The sequence below is a fragment of the Anas platyrhynchos genome, chromosome 1 (assembly GCF_047663525.1).
Source record: "Anas platyrhynchos isolate ZD024472 breed Pekin duck chromosome 1, IASCAAS_PekinDuck_T2T, whole genome shotgun sequence".
NCBI classification, from domain to species: Eukaryota; Metazoa; Chordata; class Aves; order Anseriformes; family Anatidae; genus Anas; species Anas platyrhynchos.
In genome coordinates this window covers 144414950-144442526 of record NC_092587.1, presented here as the reverse complement: position 1 = coordinate 144442526, position 27577 = coordinate 144414950, and the positions used below count along the sequence as shown (strand labels likewise).

General features: G+C 44.0%; 1 protein-coding gene across 4 annotated transcripts in view; it reads right to left on the bottom strand.

Annotated features, from left to right (window-relative positions):
• RASA3 (RAS p21 protein activator 3) overlaps positions 1–27577 on the bottom strand; it is a 141154-nt gene that overhangs the window by 36060 nt on the left and 77517 nt on the right. For all 4 annotated transcript variants that reach the window (XM_027444699.3, XM_072031634.1, XM_027444691.3 and 1 more), the window contains 2 exons: positions 19965–20059; positions 9668–9744 (listed from right to left, as the gene is read on the bottom strand). In XM_027444699.3, coding sequence (XP_027300500.1) covers positions 9668–9744; positions 19965–20059 — 172 coding nt within the window. The remainder of the gene's footprint in view (positions 1–9667; positions 9745–19964; positions 20060–27577) is intronic.

Here is a 27577-nt window from a genome sequence, read left to right as displayed (position 1 = left end):
TCTTCTCAGCACTACCTAGTCCAAGGATAATGCTTTCTCTACTAACTACATCCTTGATGACTCTTTTACACAGATCCCCGCGTCATGTTTACTTCTAATTAGGCGTCTGATAGCAGCAAATGTATCTTTCTAAATGAAAAGATCAAACAGCTCAGAGTTAAAAACAAAATTAGTAGTTATTCGTGGATCTAAAAAGCAACCAGAAGTGCCTTCGAACCGCATGGAGGCTGCAGCCTTCTGCATCGGACATGCCTTGGCTCCCCTCGGGGAGGTGAAACCTTTAAAACTTTAAAAAACATAATTTTCAACAACTCAGAACAACTTTTGGCATTCGTTTATATGAGTAATCAGATCATCTGTGATCTTGATTAACAGTACTTATAATTACGGGGTTTTGATCTTTCCCTGCAGATGCAGTACTCGCATTAAGGAATTCAAATTGAGCTGATTCATCACCTAAGTTGCCAGCCAGGTCCCAAAGTAATGCTGAGGCACTGCACTCATTTTGATAAGAGAACTGGACTAAGGTTATATGGCACAGTGCTCTCTTCTAAGTAGAATTCAGGAAATAAGATTGATACCTTGATGCTGTCCAGGTTAGGTAACTAGAAGGACCTTAACAAATCCCACCGTGCTTACAGACAATGCAGCAACCAAGTAGGGGAGAAAAAAAGAAAAAACAACTCATACAGTATCAGGCATTTAACCATAAAATTGTATCCCCAAGAACCACTTTTTATTAAAAAATAAAGCCCATAAAACATGTTCAAGCAGAAGCGTGGAGTCTTCTCCAGTTATCCAACCAGCAGCCCCCAGCTCGGGCTCGCTACGTCCCATTTATCTCCATTTTTGCAGTAAGGCAGATGGAGCTGCTTGTTCCAAGAAGCACAAACATCCCAGGCATCAGAAGACACAACTTCAAATAAACTTTCCCATGAAATTAACTTTTAAAAAAAAAATCCTTAATGTCTGTGATTTGGCAAGAAGAGAGATCACACAGAGGTTCGGAAACCATTCATGTAAAAACCAGCTGTCACGAAGAGCTGACTTAATTTAAATCACTCCCCTGGTCCTTCCAGGCCACTTACTTCATTGTGACACTTGATGATGCTAAAATTACTAAAATTCAAATGCGCTGAAACATCTCACGCATGGCAAAACACGTGCAGCTTTTTAGAGCTAGCCTAAGACTTTTACAGCTCAACTGCTGTCCCTTCTTCTGATCAGTGCTGGTATATGTTGGTATGACTGTTGGTGCCCTGGGTTCCTGCTACAGCCTATCCCCTGTCCCATGAGCAGTGAAACCTCCTAAAATAGCAGAAAACCTGGTTATTTTAGCAGGAGCAATGCATTAAATGTGTCATGGACAGTTTCTGCTGGCACACCGTCCCATTTTGCTTCCTAAAGCAGTCCCAAAGTGTGGTTATATGGCTGTTTGTGCAGCACTAAGATCCTTGGGGAGGAGACACGACGCCAAGCAAGCTCTCTTTAAAAGAAGTTTGCCGTGTCTTGTCACTTTACATCTTCCCAAGGCAAAACACGATGCAAACGAGGGCATGGTCAGGTAGGCGCTCTGGTAGAACCAGCTGTAATTAGTGGCCCACACCAGCTTTATGATCCCAGTTATTACACGAACGGTTCATACTTGCATTGAGCTGCTCCCTTGTATTTTGGGACCCAAAGGAAACATCTGAATCACACAGCCTGACCGCCTTCATGACAGCGATGAAATCTCTCAGCTGAGCTCACGATGTCTACAGCATCCCCGGAGCACCTTCCTGATAGAAACCCAGACCAAACTCAAAGGGCTCGCCGTGATTAAAACGTCCTCACAATGCTCTACAGGAAATTGTTCACTGATTAATGATAATGAAGGGAAAAAAAAGTGCTTTAATACTGGTTTCCCAGTAGATTAGCCTTTAGCTCCCAACCATTGAGTATCACTGTGGTAAGAACAAGTAATCATACAATCAGAAGGGCCCTGTTCTGGATAGAGTGCTTGCCAGGGTTTCATCTCTTTGAGGTTTTCCTTGCATAAATCAAACACTGTCACTATAAGACACAGTCACCAGGTCTTCAGGTCTTCTTGGAGCTCCTTCCATAGACTCTTTCAAGTCAACAGGATCCTTTTTAGCCTGGCATCCTAAAGATACAGGCCCTGAGAAAAAGGGATTTGTCCGTATTTAGCCAATTCCCCCTCAGTGATTTTTTGGGGAATCAGCTGGTGATTTCCACCAAACACTAAAGAGAGGCAGAGATGTCACAAGATACCCCGTTTTTTGGCATTTTGATAAATCCTCTGGATGGGTAGAGAAGAGATCCCCAGAGAGGAAAGGGCTGCAGATGACAGGGGTTCAGTGAATCTCTGGAATCGACAAGGGCAACGCCAAGCACAGCTGGGACATCTGCAGTTGTGCAGAGCCTAAACTGAATTACTGCTTCTGTTTGAAGCTCATTCAAAATTACTACAAAACCCTCAGCTTTGGAAGCGAGTCAACCACAGAATGAGTTAAAATTAATTGCAGGCACTGCCGCCTCCGAGAGCACAGCCCCCTTGCCAATTTCTGTTCTTCTTAGAAGGGTGCTTTGCACTTTCTTTCAAAGCATTTCCCTTTTCTCTTTTTATTTCAGGGAGCAAAACGAGGAGGAACCAGCAAAATACCTCGCACAGTGAGAAGAAGAGTGGGACAGCAAAAGCAGCTGATCTAAAAGTCCTATTGTATTTCAAACAAACAAACAAACAAACAAAAAAAAACAACACTGAAAGACTTAATCTCTCCAATTTACAAGTGCTTGGCACACTACAAATATGCAATTAGCAACATGGCTGAAGTATTTTATAATCAAACTCTGACAATGCCAGAAAATGGCATCTGTGACAAAGGTCTACACCAAGAGGACCAAAACCAAAAAGCAAGGCAGGAGACAGCAGGTGACACCAGCTCTTGGTGACAGTACGTAACCAGCTGAGCTCCCAGAGTGACAGTGAACCCAGGGACACGGACACCATTTCTAGCTCACGGTGATGGAGGTGTTTTCTCCTTATTGCCACATACACGGGCAGATTTCTTGCAGTGGTTTCCTCTCCAACAGTTCTGTGAAGAATAGAGCTAGTGAAGGGTGTTTCCGATGCATTGTGTACCGTGTCTTTACTCTCTTTATACTCACCAAGAAAACAAAACAAACAAAAAAAAACAACTTCAACACCTGTGACTTCCCCTTCACCCTGCAGCTTCCCCTATTATTGATCTTACTTTGATGCCCTCAGCTCCCTGTGCTGCTACCTCGCAAGTGCTGCTCTTGCAGCAACAGGCAGAACACTTTCAGGGACAAGTGTGATTTCTATGTTTCATCACACCCTGCCACACTGCTCCTTCCAGGCTCTTTTTGGCTGTGCCCAGCGACAGGACCAAAAGCAACGGGCACAAACTGAAGCCCAGGATGTTCTGGCTCAATATTAGGGGGCATTTCTGTGCTGTGAGGGTGACAGAGCACTGGGACAGGTTGTCCAGAGAGGCTGTGGAGTCTCCTTCTCTGGAGATACTCAAATCCCACCTGGATGCCATCCTGTGCAACGTGCTCTGGGTGATGCTGCTCAGCAAGAGGTTGGACTGGGTGATCTTCAGAGGTCCTTCCAACCTCAGCCATTCTGTGATTCCTTTAGAAGCTCTGCTAGCACTGGTTTTGGATGGTATCTGCCACAGAATTCCCACAACCACTCGGAATGAAGCAGCACATACATTTACCTTCATATTACACTAATTACTGTGTGACCTTTTGATACACAGCCTTGTGATACAGGTCATGTTGCAAGACAGCTCACCATTTTACCCTAGAACATCACCCCCAGTCCACCCTAACACGGTGACCTCGAGCTCAGTTCAAAGCCAAAAATCACTTATTAGCAGGATTTATGCTTGAACGATTTGCCTCAAAGTATAATCCCTGGCTATGTTTACCCTAGCTAAAATGGGAAGTCCCATCGAGTTATTTAAGAAGCGGCACTTGCTGCTGAAACAGACCGACTCGGAACAGTCACATTCCAGTCCTGCATGACAAAATCGGTCCCAGACGCATCCCACGGCGTCACGCAACAATCTCAAAACGGGGAGAGTCTCAAAAACACGCCCTGCCCGGTGTGGACCGCTGCCAAGAGCCCTAATCAAAAATGTTGCTCTTAATTAGGGCTGCAGATGGAGATACTTGCTCTTGAGTAAAAGGAGCTTTAGGAACAGAGGAGAAGCACCGAAGAAGTGCTCAATAAAAAAAAAAAAACAAAGAAGGGTGAAGGAGAAATTTCATGTAGTGGGAAATTCGGCAGCGGGAAGAGGTGATATTTAGAGATGCGGGGTGGTTGGATGGGGAGTGAACAATTTTCATAGGGCTGAGGCTACAAAACAGTCGAGACGAGTTCTGGTGGGGATGGAGGAGCAAAGGAGCAAAGGGAATGACTTGGATGGCGGGCAGTTAAACCTCAACACCACAGCATCACAGCAGTATGTGATAAAATACCAGCAACGACACAGTTTCATCTCTAAGCAATCTTCCCCCGTGAGTTTGTTATGAAGCACACGGAGGATTACAAGCAGGAGCAAGACGCCATCCTGCAGGAGAAGGCACAGCTCGATGCAGGGCATGCCCTCCAGAGAAGGGAGACTGTGATGCATTTTAATGGATGCAGGCAATTCTTGAAAATTAAGCCTTGAAACTACTTCACACCCTCATTAGTATTCCTTACCAGCAGCCAACGAGAGCTGGTTTTCCTCAAAATCCTGCGGGGTGCACTGATCAACTCATACATTAAGCTACCTTGCTTGTAGGCAGCAACACCATTTTCTCCTAGCTGATTCAGCTCGCATTTCAAGCAGGAAAAGAAGCTGCATTTGACCCTGCAGTGAGTTCAAAGCTGTCCATAGGCTGTAGGTCTCTGCAAAGGAGTAGAAACCCATCGAAAGCGGCGCACAAGCACATGTCCTCTAAACCAAGAAGCAGCGAAGCCGTGTAGCAAGGTGGCTCACGGGCTGCATTTGAACGGAAATCTAAGGAATTCTTCTAAATTTGGAAAAGAAAAATTCCCCCTCTTCAGTGTCCCAGATACGATATAGCCGTGCATTTCCAAGCCCCTCACCAATCCCAGCCTTTTGGTGCTTTCTTTCCTCATGCCCGGGAACTGATGGAGATAGCGATCTGAAGGAAAGCAAACCAGCTCCAGCATAAACAAGGGAAGCAGGAAGCAACCTAATTAGCGAAGGAAAATGCTGGGATGACTCAAAGATGATGCCTGCTTGTTTTGATTTTACCCAAGGGCCTGAAGGACTAGCTGTACCCCTGCAGTTTTTCACGGCGTCTGCAAATGCAATCACTGGTGACAACAGCAAAGCCTTCGCTGGTCAAGACGGGATCACGTTTTCCTCCAACTCCTCCTCTCCAACCCTAAGCAGAGACTTTCTGCTTTACCCATGCTTGACAAATGACTCCTTCCTCCTTACCTTCCTCTCCAGAAGGGCTTTCAAAGCTCTTCAATACCCGCAGCTCGGCCGCCCTTCTCTTAATGACCCTTGAAATGTTTATCTTAGAGATGCTGTATCTGCTTATTGTTTCCTCCCCTGCTGGCCCTTGCGAGCAGCCCGTTTAACTCTGTTCCGCATGGTCAGGAGGCGTCTCGCAGAGCTCTCCAGAGCGTCACACAGCATTTAATTCATAAATTTAATTCATTTAATTCATAAATTTAATTCATTTAATTCATAAATTTAATTCATTTAATTCATAAATTCACTTCGAGCAGCCCCATCTCCACACCAGGGCTACGAATGCTTCATTTATCAAATACAACGTTGGCATTTGGTGTGTTTGCAGGCTCATGCATCGCTCTGGAAAAGTGTACCTGAGCTACGTCGGAAAGAGTGGGGGCTGCTGCAGCTGCAGAGATTTACTATGGGGGGGAAAGGACAAAAGGAGGAGCAGAGCTGGGGGAAAGCTCTCCAGAGCAGATGTTTCCGAGCTGTTTTAAACCTCGGAGACAAGACATAAGGCAGCACTTGAAGGAGCAGCTGGGGACACTGCCTCGATGCAGACGTTTAAATGTGCCTAATTACACACACATGCTGGAATGCGCAGAGGAAGATTGGGGAGCCAGACTCCCAGCTCACGCTGGCTTTCAGCAGGAGCTGCGGGGCCCGCTCCTCTCGGCGTGCTGGCCGTCAGATGTCATCGTGCTAAATACAGAACGCTGCTTCGAAAAGCTGCCCCTGCTAGCAGGACCCAGCGGAGCCTGCAGATTTCAACAAAGTTATCTGCAGGAACCCCTCTCTTTATATTAAGCAGTAGATACAGATCCCTTCTTTTTAATAATTAGATACAAATGTGCACAACTTCAGATCTTCTGAGTGAAGGATGGAGCATGGAGAAGCAGACCCTACAGAGGGGGAAAGCAGGCCAGGAGAGACCCAGCTCCCTTCCCCGGACCACCAGGTTCTGCAGCGATTCCACCGAGGGAAACCACGCGCAGCAAAGTGCTCCGGGATGCGGTGCCTGCATCTGTATTGTCAGCCTAAGTTTTAAATTCACTAACGCTTCTCATCATTAGCTCTTTTGCAGAGATTCAGTCTAGGAGATGGTGCTGTAGCAGCTGGCAGAGATCGAGGGCCTCTGAAGGGCTCTGATGAAGCAGAGCAGCTTAGTGGGTTAGGGCTAAATGGAAGTCCTGAATGCTTCCTAGGGAGCAGCTATTAGGTAACAGTTGTTAAACTCTTTTTTTTTTTTTTTTGCTTCCTCTGCAGAGGCTAAGGAAGATCACAAACCTTTAGCATTTTAAATCATCTCCTACTTAACGTTCAAGAGCTCGGCGCTTTGCAATTTTAATTTGCCTTCCCATTCAGATGAATTTTCCCATCCAGCCGAGTGTTCCCAGTGCTCCACAGGGCTGCAGACCGGCTGAGCGAGGCTTCAGCTGCTGCTGAGGCTTTCTGGAAGACAGGGGTGGTGGCAATGCACGCAGGCACAGAGGGCACAGCGCTGAAGACACGAGCTGTGCATGGGCTGGTAAGAAACCCCATCTTTATTTATTTTCTGGATAGGCAAAAAAAAAAAAAAAGCTTCCAATTAGCCCTAGTTTTCAGTCAGCCCACATACGTGCTTTTAAAATACAAGCTGCCCACTGGAAGTAGTTTCTGTTCTCCTTGCAGACCCAAACTGTTTAATTGGCTGTATCTATGTGCCAATTTGCAGGATAGCGTTCATCTTTCTGCAGCAAAGAGTCTCCAAATTAATTTAAGGGGAAAAAAAATAAAAAGGAAGTCAAGGGAGTCCACAGGATGACAATTTGCAAGTTTTCACTCCTGATTTTGCAGCTTTGTCTTACTTGCTCACTGCAATAAACTCAGAAGCTGTCCACAAAAAGAAAGAATCAGTTATTTTCCCAAAGCTCAGCTGGTAGCTGCCCTCCTCCAATTCACCCAGCCTCCACTTTTCATTCATGAACCACCTGAAACAAAGGTTCTGCCTCCCCTACCTGCACTATCCTTCTCACTGGCATCTTCTGGCTCCACAGGCGTTCAGTCAAGCATTGCTTCATTCCTGCTGTCTTTTCTTACATGCCTACACACCAGAGCCCAACCACCCATGAAGAAACCTGAATGAGATCTCAGATAGTGTAGAAAATGTTGCAGAGATGCAGTTTGCTGTGTACCTTGCTAAACAAAAGGTGCAGGATGAAGAAATTGCCAGGCTACATTTAAATGTAGTGGTTGTTTTTTTTCCTGTTATCATTCCCCTTTCCTTTTCTTTCTTCTAGCCTTTTGCTTTCTCGCATACAAGACCCATTGCTATAAAAACCAGCACCAATGGAAATACTACATATTCTAGAAATATTTCTACTTCTGATTTCCCTTATCTACAGCTTAGCTCTGCTCCCATCTATCACCCAAACAATAGCTGTGGCCAGAGCCAAACACAGTGCTCAGGTAGGCTGCAGAGAGCAGAAGGCAGCGGAGAAATTTGACTTCAGCAGACAAAAGATTGCTTGGGCTCCGATTTTCAGGTTGTTTCTAAGAGCCAAGAGCTAGCTTTAAATCAAGAGAAACTCTGAGCATTACAATTCAGTGCTTAAAACCTCAAAAATTGTCTACACGTTTGAACTAATGCATTGTATTTACTGAACAATACCTCCCAAATCAAAGCCACAGAATGCTTCACAAGCCAACCTAGGTATTTCCTCTGCATTGTACAGAGTGAAAGGAGTAATCTTCAAATCAAGGCCACAGCAGCAAGAATATGAATAAAGATTTAAACCCTGTCTGGTCAAATGAATAGAAAGATAGAAAAAAAAAACACAAACGCTGCACACTGCCATAGTGTAAAGGTTGACATCACCTTATTGCTTTCATGAAGCACGAAGCTGTATGTGCAACACGTTAAGAAGGACCTTTTCTGACACCTCTTGGTAGCATTTCAAGAATTTCACTGAAAAAAAAAGCACTGGGATCACAATGCCACCAGATCTTATTTGACTGAAGACAAAACCTTTAAAAGAAAGCTGGCTGCAGTGTGGCATACACCCTCAGAACAAAACAAAGAGAGGCAAACGCTTCTGAAGGTCCTTCCGTGCATCACCTAACTACTCAAAACAGACCGTGGGGAGAGTGGAAGGATGTTCCTGTTGAAGTGCTGGCAGAGAACCAGACACCACAGGCTCTTACCTCGCAGCTGGAGTTCAGAAGATGCAAGCAGAGGCCTTTGCTGCTGTATTATATCACTAAGGGTGCAGTGCACACCTTCAGAAAGGCAAAAGCAAGAGCTTATTCAGAAGCTGACGCACAGGGCAATTCTGCTCCTTTCCATCTCTAAACGCAGCATCCTCTGGGCATGCTCTGAGGAACAGTCCAAGCCTAATGACAAGCCCACTGTCACGTATGTCCCACACACGTATATCCTCTCACACAGCAGACACAGAGCAGGGTAGGAAGACAATAAACCATCTTTCCCCACTTCGTGTTTTCCCCTCTTCTGCAAAGCCCCAGGACCCGTGGCGACAGCAATGACACTCCAACCAAAGATGCCAGCCCAGGACTTGGGAGTTGCAGGTTTGAACCGGGTTTCTTAGGACGCATTTCATCATCATCACTTGGTCGTATGCAAATTGCACAATGGCAGTTTGACAAAAAATGACAAGAAGTGTCTTTGGGTAGCAGTTAAACGAAGGCTGTGCCCTCCAAGTGCTGCAGAGCCATTCTGACTTAACTTTTGACCTGAAATAGGTACCAGCTGTACCTTTACAGGTCCCAGCTGTAAAGACTACCACGACAGCTTATTGACAAAGCTTTGGCAAAGGCAGTAACAAAGCAATGTCACATATGGGTCTGAAAATAGGGCTGGTCAGAGCTTCACTAGGAGAGCATTTTTCTATTGAAACAATTGCCAAGTTGTTTCATCTAAAAGTATTAGGAGGAAAAGTATGTAGATTATAGGGATGAGAATGAATAAACATCTCATCCTATAAATTTGTAAGGATACCACTGATTAAGGACAATTAGTAAATAGGTTCAGAGCACAAGAACATTTCATTTCCAGTCAATGTTTTGATCCCTCCAATTATTCTGAAATGAGGCATTGCACACTATATTTAACTATTATGTTTCTCATCACTCTGCAGTTACATCTCAAATCCTACCGTGTCGCAAGCTTATGGCAGACCACACCAGTGTCTGTTATGACTTCGCTCAGTCTCAGCTCAAGGTGGACCTTTCCCTGAAACAAAACAAAAAAAAACACCACATGAAAAATCAGTGTTATGCAAAGCCAGCCACCCCATTCCAGTTTAAAACAAAGAAAGCCAGTTAATATGAGCAATTTCAGGAGTTTAAGGACTGGTTAACAGCTGTACAAGTGAGATATTTCACTTGCTCAAGAATCCAGGTTAGCAGACATCTCACCCAGTCGCAGTGCATAATTACTCCCCCGTTACCTTATCTCACTCTGCGTGTTTTACTAGTTGACTGATACGGAGTTTCTGTGGTCTAGAACAAAAATATTTTCTTGTCGCTTTGTTTATGTTTAGCATTTGAAACACCGAGCTAAGATACCCAACACAACCACTGAAATTCTATCACATCAGCGTGTTATAAAAAAAATACCTCTATGCATTACACTCTGGAAAACTGAAGGGGATAAAAGCTATGAAGTTCTGATGATAAACTTTGAGACAGGTATCAGTAAAACTACACTGGGCAGCTAAAGAAAAATAAATGTCCATCATGTCACCAGCATCTACTGTTATACAGTCTTCAGCTCCTCACCATCACATTGACTTTATGGTGACTTGGGTCAAAAATTTATGCTCAGATACGCCAGGAAAATAAAGGCCATCGTGAATACAAACTGCATTGCTCTCATTAACTCTATTATGCTCCAAAACACAAGCACTGGCAAAAACTCTTACAACATCTATAGTAAAACACATTTTGTTATTGAGGTATTCTAGCATTTCAATGCTGCCCAACAGTCATTTGTAAATCCCATTGGCCAAAATGGAGTTGTTCACCTTCTAAACTACCTCCTCTCCCCCTTGTTTTCACCAAAGGACCCTAAAGCCCACCCAGCTAATTAGTCAGAGCTCTGATGTGGGTGTCATTATTGACTCGGTTTGTCTCGACTCATGCGAAAGCCCTTTCCTAATATCTTCCAGATTTGACCTTTCCTCTTTGTCCACATCACCAGCACTCTTGCCAAAGGCTGTCCGTCCCGCCTCGCAGAGGGGAGTGCAGACCAGACCCTGGCCCCACGTTGCTCAATGCTGTTACGATCGACTCCCTCCACACTCCCATCTGGACAAAGGGCACTTTCTGGCTTTATTTTATGGTGTTCTCCTTTAATCTCACTGTTCTCTCTTCCACGTATCTGAACACAGGAGCTAAAGCATGGTGCTCTGGAGAGCAGACTTGGATTATCAACCTGTAAAACAGCTGCTGCCATCTTTGTTGATGTCCTACATCTTACCTGTGTTAGAGAAATCAACACCGGTATGAGTTTTGAAGGAGTTAAGAGACGTGAAATGAGGTTTAAGAACTTGACAGAAAATCTCCCTTTGTAGAAAAACACCAAGAAGGTAAGATGCTTTCATAGGAATGCTTCCACTGATCTTAAACAAAGGCGAGACTGATCTCTCTCAGGGATGAAAGAATGCTTCAATACACTTAGGTGAGCCTGCATGTAAACTTCATTTACAACACCAATTTGCTAGATCTCACTCAAACTGAGTAATTAAGATGAAAGCTCACTACTGTAGAAATTACGCACCAAGAATGCTCTCAAGCCAGCAGTCCCTCACACATTTTCCCAGCGACATTAAGAACAAAATATAGCTCAGCTGCCTTTGGGCTGGAAGCCAGCTCTTCTTGGAGCTCTCATTTTTCTCTTCTGAAGACTTAGTCAACGGCCAGCTGCTCGAAAAGTGCCTCAAAGCTTCAGACAGCAAAACAAAGGTCACGGGATCACTGGGCCTGGCAGCCCCGATGACTATTCCCAGAAAACCTCCTCACTTCCAGTTAAAGATTCAGTTACACAAATACATGAAAATAAGGCTGCAGGAGCATACTTGCAGGTTTAATTCACAGAAAATGTAATTTGTACGTAAACTGAATGCTTTTTCCCAAGTCATCTATACCATTAGGATCCATCTGAATAAATTTCCTCCTTGGAATCAGGCAATCCCCTGAGTTAGAAAGGACCCCTGTGACCATTGAGTTCTGCTCCTAGCTCCACACAGGACCACCCAAAAATCAGACCCTGTGTCTGAGAGCATTCCTTCACCATGTCATTCACTGGTGTACGATATACCGGATAATGCACTTCTCAAAGAGAAGACAGAGAGCTGTGCAATAAATCGGCATTATAAAATCAGGACCTCATCTAACCAACAGAAGGTCAACTGATCATCTGTACTAGACTAAATGCACCAAAGAAGCAAGAAGCTGCTAAAATATTTACTTACAATTAACGAAATATACCAATTTAACAATTTACTTACAACACCAAAGACATTCATACAGAATCACTAAGGTTGGAAAAGCCCTCCAAGACTACCTGATCCAACCACCCCCCTACCACCAATGTCTCCACCAAACCATGTCCCCAAGCACCAGGCCCAACCTCTCCTTGCACACCCCCAGGGACGGTGACTCCACCACCTCCCTGGGCAACCCGTCCCAGTGCCTGACTGCTCTTCCTGAGCAGAAATGGCTCCTCATTGCCAACCTGAACCTCCCCTGGTGCAGCCTGAGGCCATTCCCTCTGGTCCTGTCACTGGTTACCTGTGAGAAGAGGCCGACCCCAGCTGCCCACAGCTTCCCCTCAGGTAGCTACAGGGAGCAATGAGATCTCCCCTGAGCCTCCTCTCCTCCAGACTAACCAACTACACAACAACAATATTTTAATTATTAAAAGAACGACCGTGATATCACCTAGAGCCTCTAGCTGTTGATGACAGCATTTACAAGCAGGAAATACCAGATAACGGGGCAGGATAACAAGCACAGTGCCCCTATTTTGTCACTGAAAACACCGTGGCTTGGTTCAGTTCAGAGAGACCTCTGCTGTGGAGCCAGAGACTGAATCTGGGATGAGTCCCAGGCCTGTGTCCTAACCACAAAGTTTTTCTTTCCCCTTTAGCACAGCAAGCGAACTTGGAGAAGCAGCTGGATGTTTGACAGTTTCAAAGTAGGATGCATTAATGGCTGAAGCATTTACATAAAAATAAATCAGCATATTCCTAGAAGCAGGGTTGTTCGTTAGCATACCCTTCACATCAGGAAGAGTAGGATTTTTTCAAGGAACAAGCTGCCAAAGGAGCACCAGCTCAACTGCTGAACAGCACTTCCCTTCTCCTACACAGGGAGCAATATGGATGGGTGGGTTCAGAGGTTGGGTGTCCTTCCTAATCACCTCCAAAACACCACCACGGGACCAGACAGGTTCTACTTTTCCATTCTTGATCAAGGAAGTCATCAGCTGATTCAATTTCACGTAGGCAAGGAGCGAGTATTCAAAAGGAAATCGGTAACAAACAAAACTTTTAAAAGGCCTTCCTAAGAAAAAAAGTAACTGCTTGTTAAATATTGCCTTTACTAAAATAAATAATAATAAAAAAAAAAAGAATCAAGTTCCAATCTTGTTAAGATCCTCGTAACACTAGCAGGTATCAGGAAGAACAACTCCACAGTGTTGTCTCAAAAATAAAAGGGAGGCTAACTGCAAGCTTGAAAAGGAAAAAAAAAAAAAAAAAAAGGCAGAATCAAAGTTGTGTTTTGATAGGTACAGGAGAAGTTTGTCTACACAATTTCATTTTCCTTGGAAGCTATAAGCTACTGCAGACTCAAACACCAGAAGGCAGCTGTACAGCAAGCATGCACGCACTGCTTACTTGTCTCACGTTTCCAGCAGTTGCAAATTTGTGGTTTCATTTAAACACTGTATGTGGAAGTAGGAAAGAAAACACACGATAGCGGATTATCCCGAGGTTACTGCTTTCACAGAGCTCTGCCGTGCTGGCATGAGCCACTTGGAGCATTTTTAACAAGTGTTGGGCTTTAGAGGCAGCATTCCCCAAGGAAGACACCCCTAGGAGACACTTCTTGGTGGGTGATGTGCACGTTTTGGGCTGGAACCTAGCACACATCACCTGGCCCAGTGACTGAATGCCACTTCAGACACCTGATGTAACTCAAAGCAGATGTGATCTGATGTTTTAGGGAAAAAGTTCCTAAAAAAAAGCACTAACAAACACCAGGAACCCCTGGGGTTTATCCCAAGCTCCAGTAAATGCACAAAGAACTCTGAAACGATGTGAATTTAGTATTCAGCACTAGGTGCTCTTTACTTTTACTGCTTTTCACTCTATTATTTCAGGCTAGCTTTTTAGAAGCAACAAACCAAACTGGGATAGACTGTCTTACCCCCATGAGCACTAAATACTCTGATATTCGTGTGGGGAGGAGGAAGTCTTGCCACAGAGCAGGATCTGGTCAATAAGCAGGCTTTTTAATTCTCACAAACATTATTATGAAACGCTCGCCAGTGTTGCCACACGCGTCAGTTCTCCGAAATAATTTTATCAGTGGGCACGCAGCCTTGAGAATCTTCTCACTCTATCAAAACAGAGATTTCATATCATTTCAAAACAACTGAAAGAGGGAAACCTAAAAGCCACTGTTCATAAAAAAAAAGAGAGGGTAACACCCATTTATTTCCTGTGTGCGGTGGAAAGCCGATACCGAACCTGGAAGCTGCTTCTTCTTTTTCAAATTTGCATAGAGCCGTGCTTGCAGCGGGTTACACAAAATGTGTCAGTGACCCCTCTTCCTCTTAGAAGCACCTAAATACCTACAGGAACACAGCTAACGCCAGCGCTGGACAGTGGGCATGCAGTGCTCGTAGCTGTTTAGGAGAGCAGATACTTCTATCAGTCACTGGAGGGGTATCGCCCTGTGCAGTTGCTCCTGAAGCCAATTTGTTCAACCTAATTTATTTTCAAACTAGTTTATTTTCAGAAAATAACAGTGAACATCAGAACTGTTCCCATTCAGTACAGTTTGCTCTGCTCGTAGCTAAATCAAATCTTTTTATAGAACAGGAAGCAGACAGATATGGGGAAGACCATGGCAACTTCCACAATATTATGAAGGGAGGGCAAAAGAAAACAGCAGAGCAACGCGTTTCCAGCTTCCTCTGGGCATCTGGGATAAACTTCTCTAACCGTCGAACGGGACTGAACACAGGAGAGCTGAGTCAAAAGCTTGCGGTGAAATCCTGGCTCTGCTGAAGCCATGGCAAACCTCCCACCCTGGCAAGGGCAGGGCTTCATTCACGAAGCCTGACACGAGGAATACAGATCCTGCTCTCTGCAGGGAGGTGCTGACAAAGGAGCAGAGTTTTTCTGAGCAGCACAGGACGCCTCGAATCCATCCTTCTAGCTAAAACACAAAGCGTTTCAGAGCCAGCAGTGAGTGCCAACACAACAAAAGGCTTGATTGTAGGGGCACTCTCTGAACATACCTGCCAGCAATGTTTTCCTCTAACGCTGTAAGGTCCAACCAGGGATGTATCGCCTCACGCCCAGGAACAGGCACACTTCAACAATAATCACAGGCTGGGTAAGCAAAATGCTAACAGGGTAGAAGAAGGAGGAAGGGATTCTGGTGCCTGAAGAAAGTATTTCTTAACACTGGTAATTTTTCACACTGAATTTGAGTACAGAAGGTTAAAATTGAGACAATCTGCTTCCTTGGTGTTGGTTATCTGCCCTTTCCATGCAAGTTTGTTTTTGTTTTTTAAGTTGATAGCTGAATAGGTATGTTCCAGACATATCAAAGCTCTTACTAGGAGGAAGGGGAAATGAGCAATTTTCAAGCTTTTATGTCAGGGTTTTTTTTGCTCCACTCTCCCAACAACGAATTTTACCCAAGACTAGCTTTGGAAAAGCTCTCATGGTTCATACCGAGAACTCAGGTTGAACACTCCCAAAGTTAATCCTGAGAGCTGAGTTGCAGGAGAACATGACCATTTTACATTTGGCATTGCTGTGGAGGAAGCAACTCGGAGGACACTTGAAAACAGGAACATTTGAAAGCAAGAGCCTGCAGAGGAAGACACGTCAGAATGTAACTGGCTCTCCTTTTATTTCTCCCCCCGTTTGGCATACACAGACTGCATGGTTTGGAATATGCTTGTGCGTTTTGATATTAATCAGAATGTCTCTGGATCTTTAACCACTCACTGATTACATGTACACAAAAGGTATTTGGCTTGCAAAGCTCAAGTTCCACCAAGCTGTGGAGGGCTGAGGCTGCTGTGGAAAAAAAAAAACAACAAACAAACCTGCTCAAAACCAGAAAAGGCCTTCTGAAGGTTGGCTGTGCACTTGGGCTTAACTGAGAACATACGGACATAGGGAGCACCTGTCATCTACTGCCCCAGGCAAACATCTGAATCAGTTACTGTCAGATAAAGTCCTGCGTGTGAAGGAAAGGCAATCGTTGAAGAGAGATGTACGCACAGCAGCATGGAAGTTTTGCTTCCAGTTCTTGAAAAGCAGGAGAACGAGAAAACAGCAAATCCTGAACGACAAATGACTCGTGGAAAAGAGACACCTCCCATGGAAAGCGTGCAAGATCATGCTCCTACTGAGCTTAAACAGCTGAGCAAGTTCTGTCTTCTGCTGCAAATCCCTCTGCCCTTCTGAATCTGCCTGGCTGGTTTAACTTTTGCATTGAGATAGGCTGTGAATATCTTCACTAATGGTTCAATGGCTTCACTTTCCACAGAAATGCTTGAGCATTTGTGCTGTCAGCGACTGAGTATTTAGCTCTGGGCATGGCAGCATCCCATTGAGGAGCCGGCAGGCTCCAGCACAAGATGGGAACTTCAAACTCCTTTAGCTAAATCCACACAAACCCACCTGGTCACAGCTTCATGCTTTCAGAACAAGTTTTCCAGTGTGGAAAAGTGAGCCCTGAATTATGCATTTAACAGCTCCTGCTGAGTTTCATTCCACATGCTGTGTAATAAATCTTCCAGGCAGCATTGAACACGTTTTAGTAGATTTAAAAAGTAAACATTCAGAAATCATATAATTTCCCATTCGTATGCCAAACAGATGTAATTTTGCTGAACTTTATAGCTCATGCTCCACAGAGCAGCTTGAACTTAAGCCACCTGGAGTAAAACAGTGTGATCACCCAGGTTATACCTAAACTGCATGTGGAATATGCCCTGACAAGACTTTAGCAGAAGATGCAACACAGTTATGTAAAACTATCCGGAACAAAAACAGCCAGTGAGCTGTGGGGGCACTGATTTACCAAGAGAATAAAGGCCTCTTGCACTCCTGACAACACAAAACATCTTTACAAGTCAGTAAGAATTAGCAGGGTTGGAAAACTGTAGGACTGAATGCAAAGCCTCAAGTTAAGCATCTCAGTAACTGTGTCCAACAGTGTTTTACATTACCATGTAATTTTGATTACAGCATCGGAATGATTAGTTGCAGCTTCCGAATAAAATTGGAGAAAATAGCACAGAAATATAAATAAATGCACTCAACTTCTATTAACACTGATTTTTACTGTTCTGCATTTGCAAAAAAAAAGAGAGTAATCTTCACTTCATATACTAGTCCCTCTCTATATATGAAAAAAGAAAGCAGTGTTTCCATCTGAAAAACTTGTACCATTTCTGAACTCCCTAAGTTAGGTCCAAACCATGTCAATAAGGAAATTTTAATTATACACACTAAACTAGAACAGCTAAAAACACCAGTTCTTCCATCAGAAATGCTGTTTTCCATAAGTTCAAGTCAATCCTTCTGTTCTCAAAAATAAGGCCAAATGTATCCCAGAACTGGGCATCTGGGAAGCAAGGCACCCAAGATCATTAATATTTCATTAATATTTCCATAATCCACTGATTGTAAGCTGGTTTGCAATTTCTGACTGTGCTGGTTGGTCTTGCTTAAAACCTGGACATCTTCAGGCTTTGCACATGGTAAAGAACAGCTCTCTCTGGGCCTAACACTGTCACACAGCTTCTTTCATATCACAGACTAATGATTAGACAGAATCAGAAGCCAATCTGGTTTGTCTGTTCTTTGTTTGCTTGTTTTGGGTTGTTCACTTATTTATTAATTACCCACTCTGACCCCAAGCCAAGTCACATTCTTTTTTGATACTTATTCCTCATTCTGTTCAAAGTATTGAATTGACAGTAGGGACAGTGGCTTGCCTCAGTGCAGTGCTGTGATGCATAACTAAATAGCCACAAAGTGCTCTATGACATGGAAAACGGTATTTATGACACGGAAAACAGCATTAAGGCCACTGACTAACAAAAACAGAAGTAAGATGCAGGCAATCCCTGGCACATGGCTTAATCCACTAGATATATGGCCAATTAGGATAATTACTAGAATGAGAGACTGATAGTTGGGACAAGAATATTGTTTTTTGCTTGTTAGTATTTGCATGATTCATTGCAAATGTTAACCTCTTAAAATGTCTCAAATGATTTCCTTAAATTTGGAGAAAAACTGAGTAACGACCCGTACTTACTGCACATATTCCTTCTGCTCTTCCGAATGAAAAAGTAAATGTTTAGAAAAAAAAAATACAACTGAGATACCGCAAGCATAAAAGACACAAACAGAAATACACTTTCATTCCTCTATCTTCCCATGTACAAGAATTCCCACAAAATATTTACCACTCTGCTCCCACTAGTATGGAAAACACAAAGCCCTTGTACAGACTACTTAACATAAAGACCGTGGAACATTTAAGTAAATGGATAAAATCAGAGGGCTATTTGTATTTATACTAGTTGTAATAAATGTTTATCGTGTAGCCCAGAAGCAGCTTTTAACGTTGTGCTCTTGCAAAGACACTAACTGTGGAAGTGATGAACTGTGCAATTACAAATAGAGAGCATGCTCTTCAAGCAAACATCGTGCTCATCGTCTCTACAAAAAGGTAGAACTGTTTGCAAACCTTTCAGTTCGCAGCCTGAATTACCAATGCTGTCCTAGAAAGTACCCTGGGTCTAAAAAGCTTCCACAAGCTCACTCTGTGTAAATATTATACCAAAATAAACTATGAAGAGGCTTATCCAAATATTGACCTTCTTCAACTGATAAATTACAAAGGGAAAGTTTTCATATCCTGCAGGAAATAAACACTACATCTACTGTTTTAAAGTCACTGTCATCAGAGGCTTTGGGATAAGAAGAAAGGGATACAAGGGTAAACAGAACAGACTTCAATGTTAAAAGGCTATTAAAAGCCTTCCCATCACCATTGGCATCAAAATGTGGCATTAAAGAGGATCAATATTTTACAAGAGAATGCTACAGACTGAACAGGCTGCCAGGAGGCCTTCTCTGCATCCCATGCACAACAGTACGTTATTTCTCACTCCAAATAAATGAAAAAAATAGCCTTGAATATATTTTCACAAATGCTTCGCTATATTATAACCACACTACATATTGGCCTGGATGTGTAATGCATGTCTCCTTTTCTGACCTAGTATGGCCAGACTTGCTTGCTAAAGCCAGCACATTATTTCTAACCCTACCACAGTTTCCTAAGCAGCATCTCCCTTTGCATTTATTGGGTTTATTGTACAGGCCAGACAATATCCAGGCTCCTAAGCAAATGCTGTGTTTCAAAAGTGCTGTGGGTTTTTGTGTGCTTTTTTTTTCATAGAAAAAAAATCAGTTAAGTATCTGATTTGTATTCCCTTGATGCCCAGCTACATCATTTTAATTTCTTGTTTTGTTATATAATGACTGTTTTCACAAGACCTGACACTGTAATAGAAATTAGAACCTGCTTCAAAAGAGGCTAAGTAGAAAAAAATAAGAGGAGTGACACTGTGTACCAAAACCTGCAAAGTACCAAACCCTACACTGAGCCGAAGTGATACTATCATTAGCGTTCCCAGGGTTTGGAGCAGGGCCTAGAAATCTGGCAAGTTTTTTTGTTGTTCTGTTGCGTTTTTTTTTGTCTGAGATGTACTTGTTGCCATTCCTGTGACAACCTGCCTACACAATTATTTAAGACTGTACTGCACAGATATGATTTTCAAGGTGGTTCAGCTCCCTGTGTAATCAACAGTTATTTATAGTTTTGAAGCTATTTGATACCTAGCAGACAACCACACCCCTCTTTGTATCAGTGGCTCTGGTAGTTCACATACTTTTAATTATTTCTGCAGGCAGAATCCCAGCCCTTGTTGACTTAAGCACGCTCGTAATTCACCCTACACACAAATACCCCCAGAAACTGCAAATACCAGTGAAACCTAAACCACACTTACGAGCAGTACTTCCCTTCTGCAGGGACATGACACACCTCGAGCCATGGAACCCACAAAGCTACCATGGCACTGTTACAAATGCTCCCTTGCCAAGGCAATCTCACCTGTACTTCTGAATCAGCATCCACGTGCTGGAGTTGAAACCAGGTGTCTCTGTTATGATACTTCTGCAGATCTTCTTTCTGTATTGCTACCTTTCCTGGAAATAAAACAAACCAGAAGCACAGTTTAAGACATGCTGTAGTTCCCCCAAAAAACGTTTCAATCAAAAACAGGTTTTAAAACAATGATTAAAGGACTATCCTATTCAAGAAAGGCTTCAGATAAAGGGAAGACTTCTTCAGGGCATACTTATTTTTTAAACACAATACATAATTCTTTTTGATGAACAGTTTTTTCCACTTCATATTGTGAAAGCCTCTGAAATTCCTAACATCATACTCACTTAACGGACGGAAGCACAGAGCACTGCATGGATGAGTTTCCAAGTATGCTTATAGTAAAAATACCACTGTTGCTTTTTTTGATACAACATTACAGTTAAACTTGTGGTGGGAAAAGTTTGAAAACTGTTTGTTTCAGATGTTTGAGGCAGATGCCTGTAACAATCCCAAAAGAAACTTGCAAGCATGGGGTTATTGTAAATAACATGTCAGGATGAGGCTCTTCACTGTATCTTTGGAGAAGAGATGCAGCAAGTGGAGATGTCAAGTCACCGCTGATTCCCAGACCTGCATTTTGAGGTCTGGTCACTTTGCCACTCTAGGTGGTAGGAGATCCACCAACTGTGCTCACTTCAAGCCTCTCAGAGCTCGTATCCCACAGCCCAGAACCATCCGAGTGATACCACTCACATACCACCTCTATTTAGACCAAAAATACAGCAGAGCTTTTCCCCCTGACCTTTTTCAAACCCCCTTACTTCTACCCAATTAACTTTTTTGGTAGCTATAGCAAAAGCAGCCTGTTTCATGCCATGAACTGATGTATATGCAAGCTAGGGGCTAACTTGTATGTAAAGCTGAAACTTTCATCTTGCCAGCCTCTCAGGCATTATGTAAAGCACTCTCTGATGGCTAACGAAACTTTTTCCAAGCTTTTTTCTTTGTATATACAAAGCAGAGCACGGTATGCCTGAGGATCACGTGCTCCTCCGAAAGCAGCCTTGGGCTGGGTGGCTCCCCAGGCACCGAGGAAAGCAGTGTGTTCAAAGTGAAAGGATCCAGGACAGCCAGAGATGTTCGTGAGGCTCAAAAAAGCCACTTTTTGGCAGCGTGGTTTGGTAGCAGACCTCTCTGCCTGAGAAAGTTGCTCCCCAGCTCCATGCAGTCTGGCCAGGGGTCATCACACATCACCTCAGCAAATGTTACTAGAATATGTTTACACTATCCACAAAATGAACTAAGAAAATCACAAACACAAAGCACTCTCCCTTCTGAAATGGAGACTTTCTTGAGGTCCCAGCTGTGAGTTTAGCATTACACAGCTCTGTCCCCTGAAATTTTGGCCTTTGCCTTTAGCTGTGCTTGGAGGGCTCCCCCAGCCCTTCTGCCTGCTGGGCTGCTCCCAGGCTCTCTGTGGCAGTTCCTGCTGCATTGCATTTTCCTCTCGCCTTCAGGTTACTTCCAGTGACACTTCCCAGACTTGCAGGCCTGGTTTCTGAACGGCTCTGCCATCCTTCCACAGCTGCCCCCTGCAGCATCTGCCAGGGTTTCTGCTCTGGCTTCTGCAGAGCTCCTGAGCCACCGCTGCCAAGTCTTGCTCCCTCTGCCCTCAGCGCTCTCCTCCCTCTTCTTGTCCTTTGGAGATTACCAGATCCATCTCCTTGCAGGCATTGAGCTGGAGATTAATACGGAGTGGATTCACTGCCAGGCTCTTCACTGGATGTGCAGAGCTAGTGACTGAAACTTCTTAGAAAAAGAGTAATTAAATTACACAAACCTACAACCTAATATGGCAGAAAGGGTAAATAAACCGTAATAAGACATTTGAGCTGTGCTGAACAGAAGATGTGAAGTTATTCTGCTGAGAACCTCTGTGCTGATGGCTGGGTATTTTCACAGCTATCGCTTTTATTCTCCAACCACAGCACTATGTGGGCAGTTTCTCTGCTTTTTCCTGTTGTAGTTTCTCTAAAACATTTTGTCAGAGGGCTATGCTGAAATGCATGACCTTCCACTAATTGCTGTGGCCCTTATCTGAAACTGTCTGCTTTCACTGCTTGCTGTGAAAGTCTCTCCCAGAAACCCAACCGCAAGGTAACGCACACCGCAGGCTGTGCCGCCCGTATCTTTCCATCCCTTTTATTCAGCCACCTCTCTCACAGGAACATTCCTTGTGGAAAGCCACAGGACGACTTCAGCACCTTTACACGGCCGAAAAGCTGTTACCAGTGTCCCCTCTTTTCAACAGGAGATCCCATCACCCTGTAAACCCAGGCTGCAAAACCATCTTAGCCAGATCTGACTGTATGATCAGTAGGCAGCAAGAGGGTTAACCCGGTGGCACAGCTGTTTTGATGAGGAAACTGTTTGAACAGCACTGTTTGCTCTGCACACAAGCAATTCTTATTAACGAGCGAAACTTATTGACCGGGCTGGCTGGGATCCAGGTTTTTTTTTTCGCTGTAGACCAAGCAATCCGCAGAGAAGGAGAAGCCAGTGGGATAAAGTGCGCGCGTGTGTGCGTTGGCGGGGGTAGAGCAAAGAAATGGCCAACACTTTGGCTAGTCTAAACCTGTTTAAGAGTGTACTACTGATAGGGCAGACTGTTTTATCTGTCCTGTGAAATGAATTGTCTACATAAGGCAGCGGCCTGCAGGATTTGTAGCTCTCGGCCTGCATACGCTAAGCCACACCGGGCTCCGGTATCACTGAGAGCCACCGGGCCCTGCCCTCGTCACCACAGCCACTTGGCCTCAGACAACTTCAAGACTTCGCAAAGAATTAGGTTAACTCCGGGCCAAGAAGCACAAGCTGTCGGCACCTGCCATTTGAACTGATAGCGCCCGGTGAAGGCCCACAGCTCTCCTTGGAGATAAACCTGACGCCAGAGGTCGGCAAGGTTTACCGCCTCTCATCTCAAGGACTTTTCCTCTCAGGGGCTCTTGGGCTCAACCCCATAGCACAGTGCTTCTTTGCAAATACTGCTCAGCAGTAATACCAGCAAAGGTTAGGTAAAAGCATTCTTCTCGCCTGAATTAATCCATTTTCCAGGTCTGACACTCGTCAGGACCTCAGGCTGGGGCAGTGTGAGGCAATTCACACTCCCTTCCACACTTCTGTCACTCACATGCCAGCGTTTTCCCTATATCCCCCAAATCCACACTGACCAGGCCTGCAGTGGCATATTTAAATCCTAAACCCTATTTTCAAAACATACGTGACTGCCAAACCCAACCCCTTATCTCCTTGGAAGAAACCAAACCACTAGCAAGCTGCTCTGCCAAGCACAGGGCCAGGGCACGGGTGAACAAAGTTACTACAAAAGGGCCCTTTATGGTCCCAAGGGTGCAGAGCCTCCTGCCTTCCCCACCTGCACACCTCTGTCCCTGCGTCCCGAAACTGTTGAGGAAACGGAGTCAACTTTAAGAACACCAAAAAATGTAAATAAACATTTTTTTAAGGAGGAGGAGGAGGTTAAGTTTCTGGGGTCATGCGTGGGTGTTGTTTTCATTTTTAACACACCGATCATTTCAGCCGACCTGTCTGACAGCTTCCCCGCTCAGCCACATGGACACAGCGGGCAGGCAGGGGATGGCAGGAGGTCAGGAATTTGGGCACGGAAGCAGAAATATGCAGCTGAGACTGGTGCTGATTTCTGGCCTCACCACTTGAGAAGGTGCTGGGAGAACGCTGCACCCTTTGGGCCTGTCCCTTCTTCCCTCGATGGACTTTCAAATGCTCCTCGCAGGTGAGCCAATGCAGGCCAGTAGCGTGTCCTTGGGCACATATGAGCTTAATTCAGAGCTTAACATTTCCACACAAAGACTAGCACGGAGTTATAACTTGCCTCTGGCACTCTCTGTCCAGTCACAGCTATCTCCTCTCTGGGTTTCCTGCTGGCGAAGAAAGGACTAGGCACCAGCTTGGGGATTATATCTCACCTTTTAATACTCGTTTGCTGGTTTGTAGAGTGTTTGCTTCACTGCTGAGGGATCTGAAAATTTATGTCAGCTCCTAGACTAATAAAAGATACATTCCTTTGCAGAAAAAGAAGTCAGACAGCAGTACGACTGGAGCTTGTCATTTTAAAAGGACACAAGGCTCTACTTGAAAAACCACCTGACATTTATTTCGCAGAACCCTGTAAAGGCAGCACTTCAGGAGCTCCAGAATATTCTCTTTAATTTATCTTGGGACACTTAAACGTTGAAAACCAGGAAACTTTGGATACGGCTGCCAACTGAGCTGAAGCAATAAAATGCAATAGCATTTTAAAAAAGCACAATTCATTTAAAAAACAGCACAAATCTGCTTAGCCCTCCCACAACACAGAAAGAGACTGAAAAAAAAAGACTGCCTAGTTGAGGATCAGAAAGGTAACGATGGGAATTAGGGGCATGAAAAGGTCTCAGAGGCTCAGAAGCTGCAGAATGGCTCCTTCCTAGCTCGGGTGCAGTGCCCCACGAAGCACAAGCACTACCAGACCATCTGCTGCCATTGGTAAGAATTAGTGGTGACAATGGCAGAATGCTTCCAACACGGCAGCGGTGCATCCTACATAGAGGACTGGGGTGTACCACACTCATAACCCCAGTTTCATCTGGTTTTTGAATAACTAATGCAAATAGAAGAATACATCACTTCCACCACCCATTTTCTCCTCCTTGGGATTTATCTTGAAGAGTAAGGCAAAGAAAAGTAGGCTTGTGATTAAAACATAGCTTCTAACCATGGACTATCCACTTTGGTTTTGCTGGCCACAAGCCTAAAGATCTCTCCTGGCTTGTATCACAATTTCTCCTCTCCCTCCCCATTAAAAACGAAGACCTACATAACCCCAGCTCTGCTACCAGCTCTCTGCCCGCTGCCATCTGGCCCTTTAGATGTACCTACATTTGAGAAAGGAGGGATAGCTAGCCCATGTCTCATCCCAGTGGGACAGCAGTCACTGTTGTCTGCCTTAGAGCAGGCACTCAAATCCCTGAGCACGCTGCCTGAGCTGGCCAACCATTTCCTCCATAAGCAGAGCCTTCCAGGTTCTGCAAGCAGCAGCCACTGCTATTGCATTATTTCCACAGGCCCAGTCTGCTCTTAGTTCAAGCAAGACATAAACCCAACAGAGACTGCTTAATAGCTTCTGGTCTGGAGATGAGTCAAGTGCTGAAGAAAACACAGCAAGCCTAGCTCAAACTAGAGCAGCCAGAAGCAAGCTTGTAATGGGAGGATAAATCTGATTATAGCCCAAATACAGACACTATTAACACTGTCATTTGATAAGGATGGAGGCTGTGGAAAAGAACAGTCAAGGTTCTAGCACATTATGCCCAGTAATTTTGTTTATAATATGCGTACTTGTAGCAGGAAATAGGAAAAATATGTATTTTTTGAAAGCTTGACTTTGTTTTCCTGCTTTTGTCATCATCCATTATGTTAAAACATATTGTGAGTGCAGCCTAACAAATTGTTCTGTGCAGAAAGCATTTATTTTAGGCTCTCTATGCAACCGTAGAGAATCTTCTCTATATAATTCTAGTTTATAGCTTCTCAAGACTTGTCATTGTGGGACACGGTCATCTGTTTCCTTTATTTCATTAGTAGCTATTTTTATACCATACTGAGTTGATATCTTTCCCATGCCATCCAACAGTACAGCACGGAAACAGTAATCTATGTTTTGACTTCTGCCTGAGCCATAGTTAGGGGTGGAAAAAATAGAGGAACACCACTTTTTATTACAACATTGATCTCTGTTTTGTGTTGTATTTGAAGATCTTTCCTCTACTTACCTAGAAAGAAGCATAGTTTAGCAGGGAAAACTCTTTCCATTTTCCTTTAAGCCCAATAAAATAATCAAATGGTGATGTTTCAGCTATATCTGGCAACAATTACCGATGTACAATCGGTACAATAAACATAAACGATGGCAACTCCACGAATATACTTCCTCAGCCTTGGTAGCACTCATTAACAAAGGCACAATCACCTCAAACAATTTTCAATTCCATGGAGTTTTCATTCTGTAAGAATGTCTGTGAGCTACGATTTGGTTTCATCTAATTTAGTCCAGAGCAGCTAGGTTTAATTACCTCTGCAGGCAAATTTGTTCCATTGCCTTATTTGCTTCAGCTCATCTAGCATTAAGCAGGAAAACAGTTATAAGCTGACAGGACACAGTGGCCTCAAGAGCTTCAATTCGTTGTACAGCACACCTAATAACCCCTATAAAGATGACTTAGAGCTACAGTGAGTTATAGGAAATGTAATTAACAAAATGACTTATTAGTTTGCTCCTGGCTGTCTGCCCCTTCATTGAGGAGCTCGGGCATGTGGCACCCATGCTTTTTCAGTGCCATTTCCCCCCCACCAGGACTACAAACCCCTCTGTCAGGAGTAACCCATACATACGAAGTGTGATGGGCATGTGATTTGAGATTTAGGTTGAGGATAAATAATTGTATCCCTGTCTGTCACCTGAAGGCCAGACGATATTAACTATGCTTTCAGTGCAGCGTTAAGCAACTTGGTGTGGCACATTTCCTGTTTTTAACTGAGCTACGTATTCAAGGTCACGGTCTCGCGCCTCTGAAGTGTTGACTACACACCTAGGAGAATACCAGCTGCAGGCATAGTGGGGAGATGGTTTTCTTCAGAAAATCTAGCTCAGTTCTTAAAGGGTAGGAAAAGCCTTCTGTCCCAGTGCATTGCAACAGCTTGCCACATTTTCGTCTCACTTAACACTTCTAAGAAGCCCCAAACTAAATATTAAGCCATAATTGCTACAGAACACATTTTTACATATGCTTTATTTAGCAGCATTTCTGTCCTAATACTCCTTCTGCTGCTTCCACACAGTGATATCTTGTCTTCCTGTCGCTGGTGAAGATACCAATTGCCAGTTTTTCAAGTTAATGCCATCTCCTCAACATTTTTTTCCCTGTAACGACTTGATGGCAATAGCTATGCTATTTATTATACAGACATGTGTTCAATTAAACTGGTCTACGATTCCTACTTGATAATTTGGAAGTAGAAAGAATATGTGAATTTAATTAGCCATTACTTTCAGTAGGGCATTTCCTACTCAGAGCATCCCCACATACTACATAAATCACTATATTAAACTCCAGGCAGTAGCAGTCAAGGCACGCATTATCAATGCCCAACTTCAGACTGATTTATCTCCACAGTGACTGTATACATCATGTTTCACCTAAAAAAAAGATTAGTTATATTTCAGATCCACTGAGATGTGCATTTCTTCATTAAGTTTGCATCTCAGCTGGCACCCAAGGCTCTTCCAAGACACGGTTGTTCCGGAGCTGTATGGTTAGCGAACAAAAATCCCACATGACTTAGCAAATTGTCATTAGGAAAATGCAAATGTAACAAGCAAACATGCAAACTCCAAGATATCTTTATCTGAACAACCCTCCCATCCTGTATGCCACAACGCTACAGCCTGTTCCAAAACCATATCTGCTGCATGGGTTCCAGTTTCTGAATTTGTTTGGCTCTCCTCGGAAGTTTCTGTCAGAGGTTTCAGGGGGTTCTTG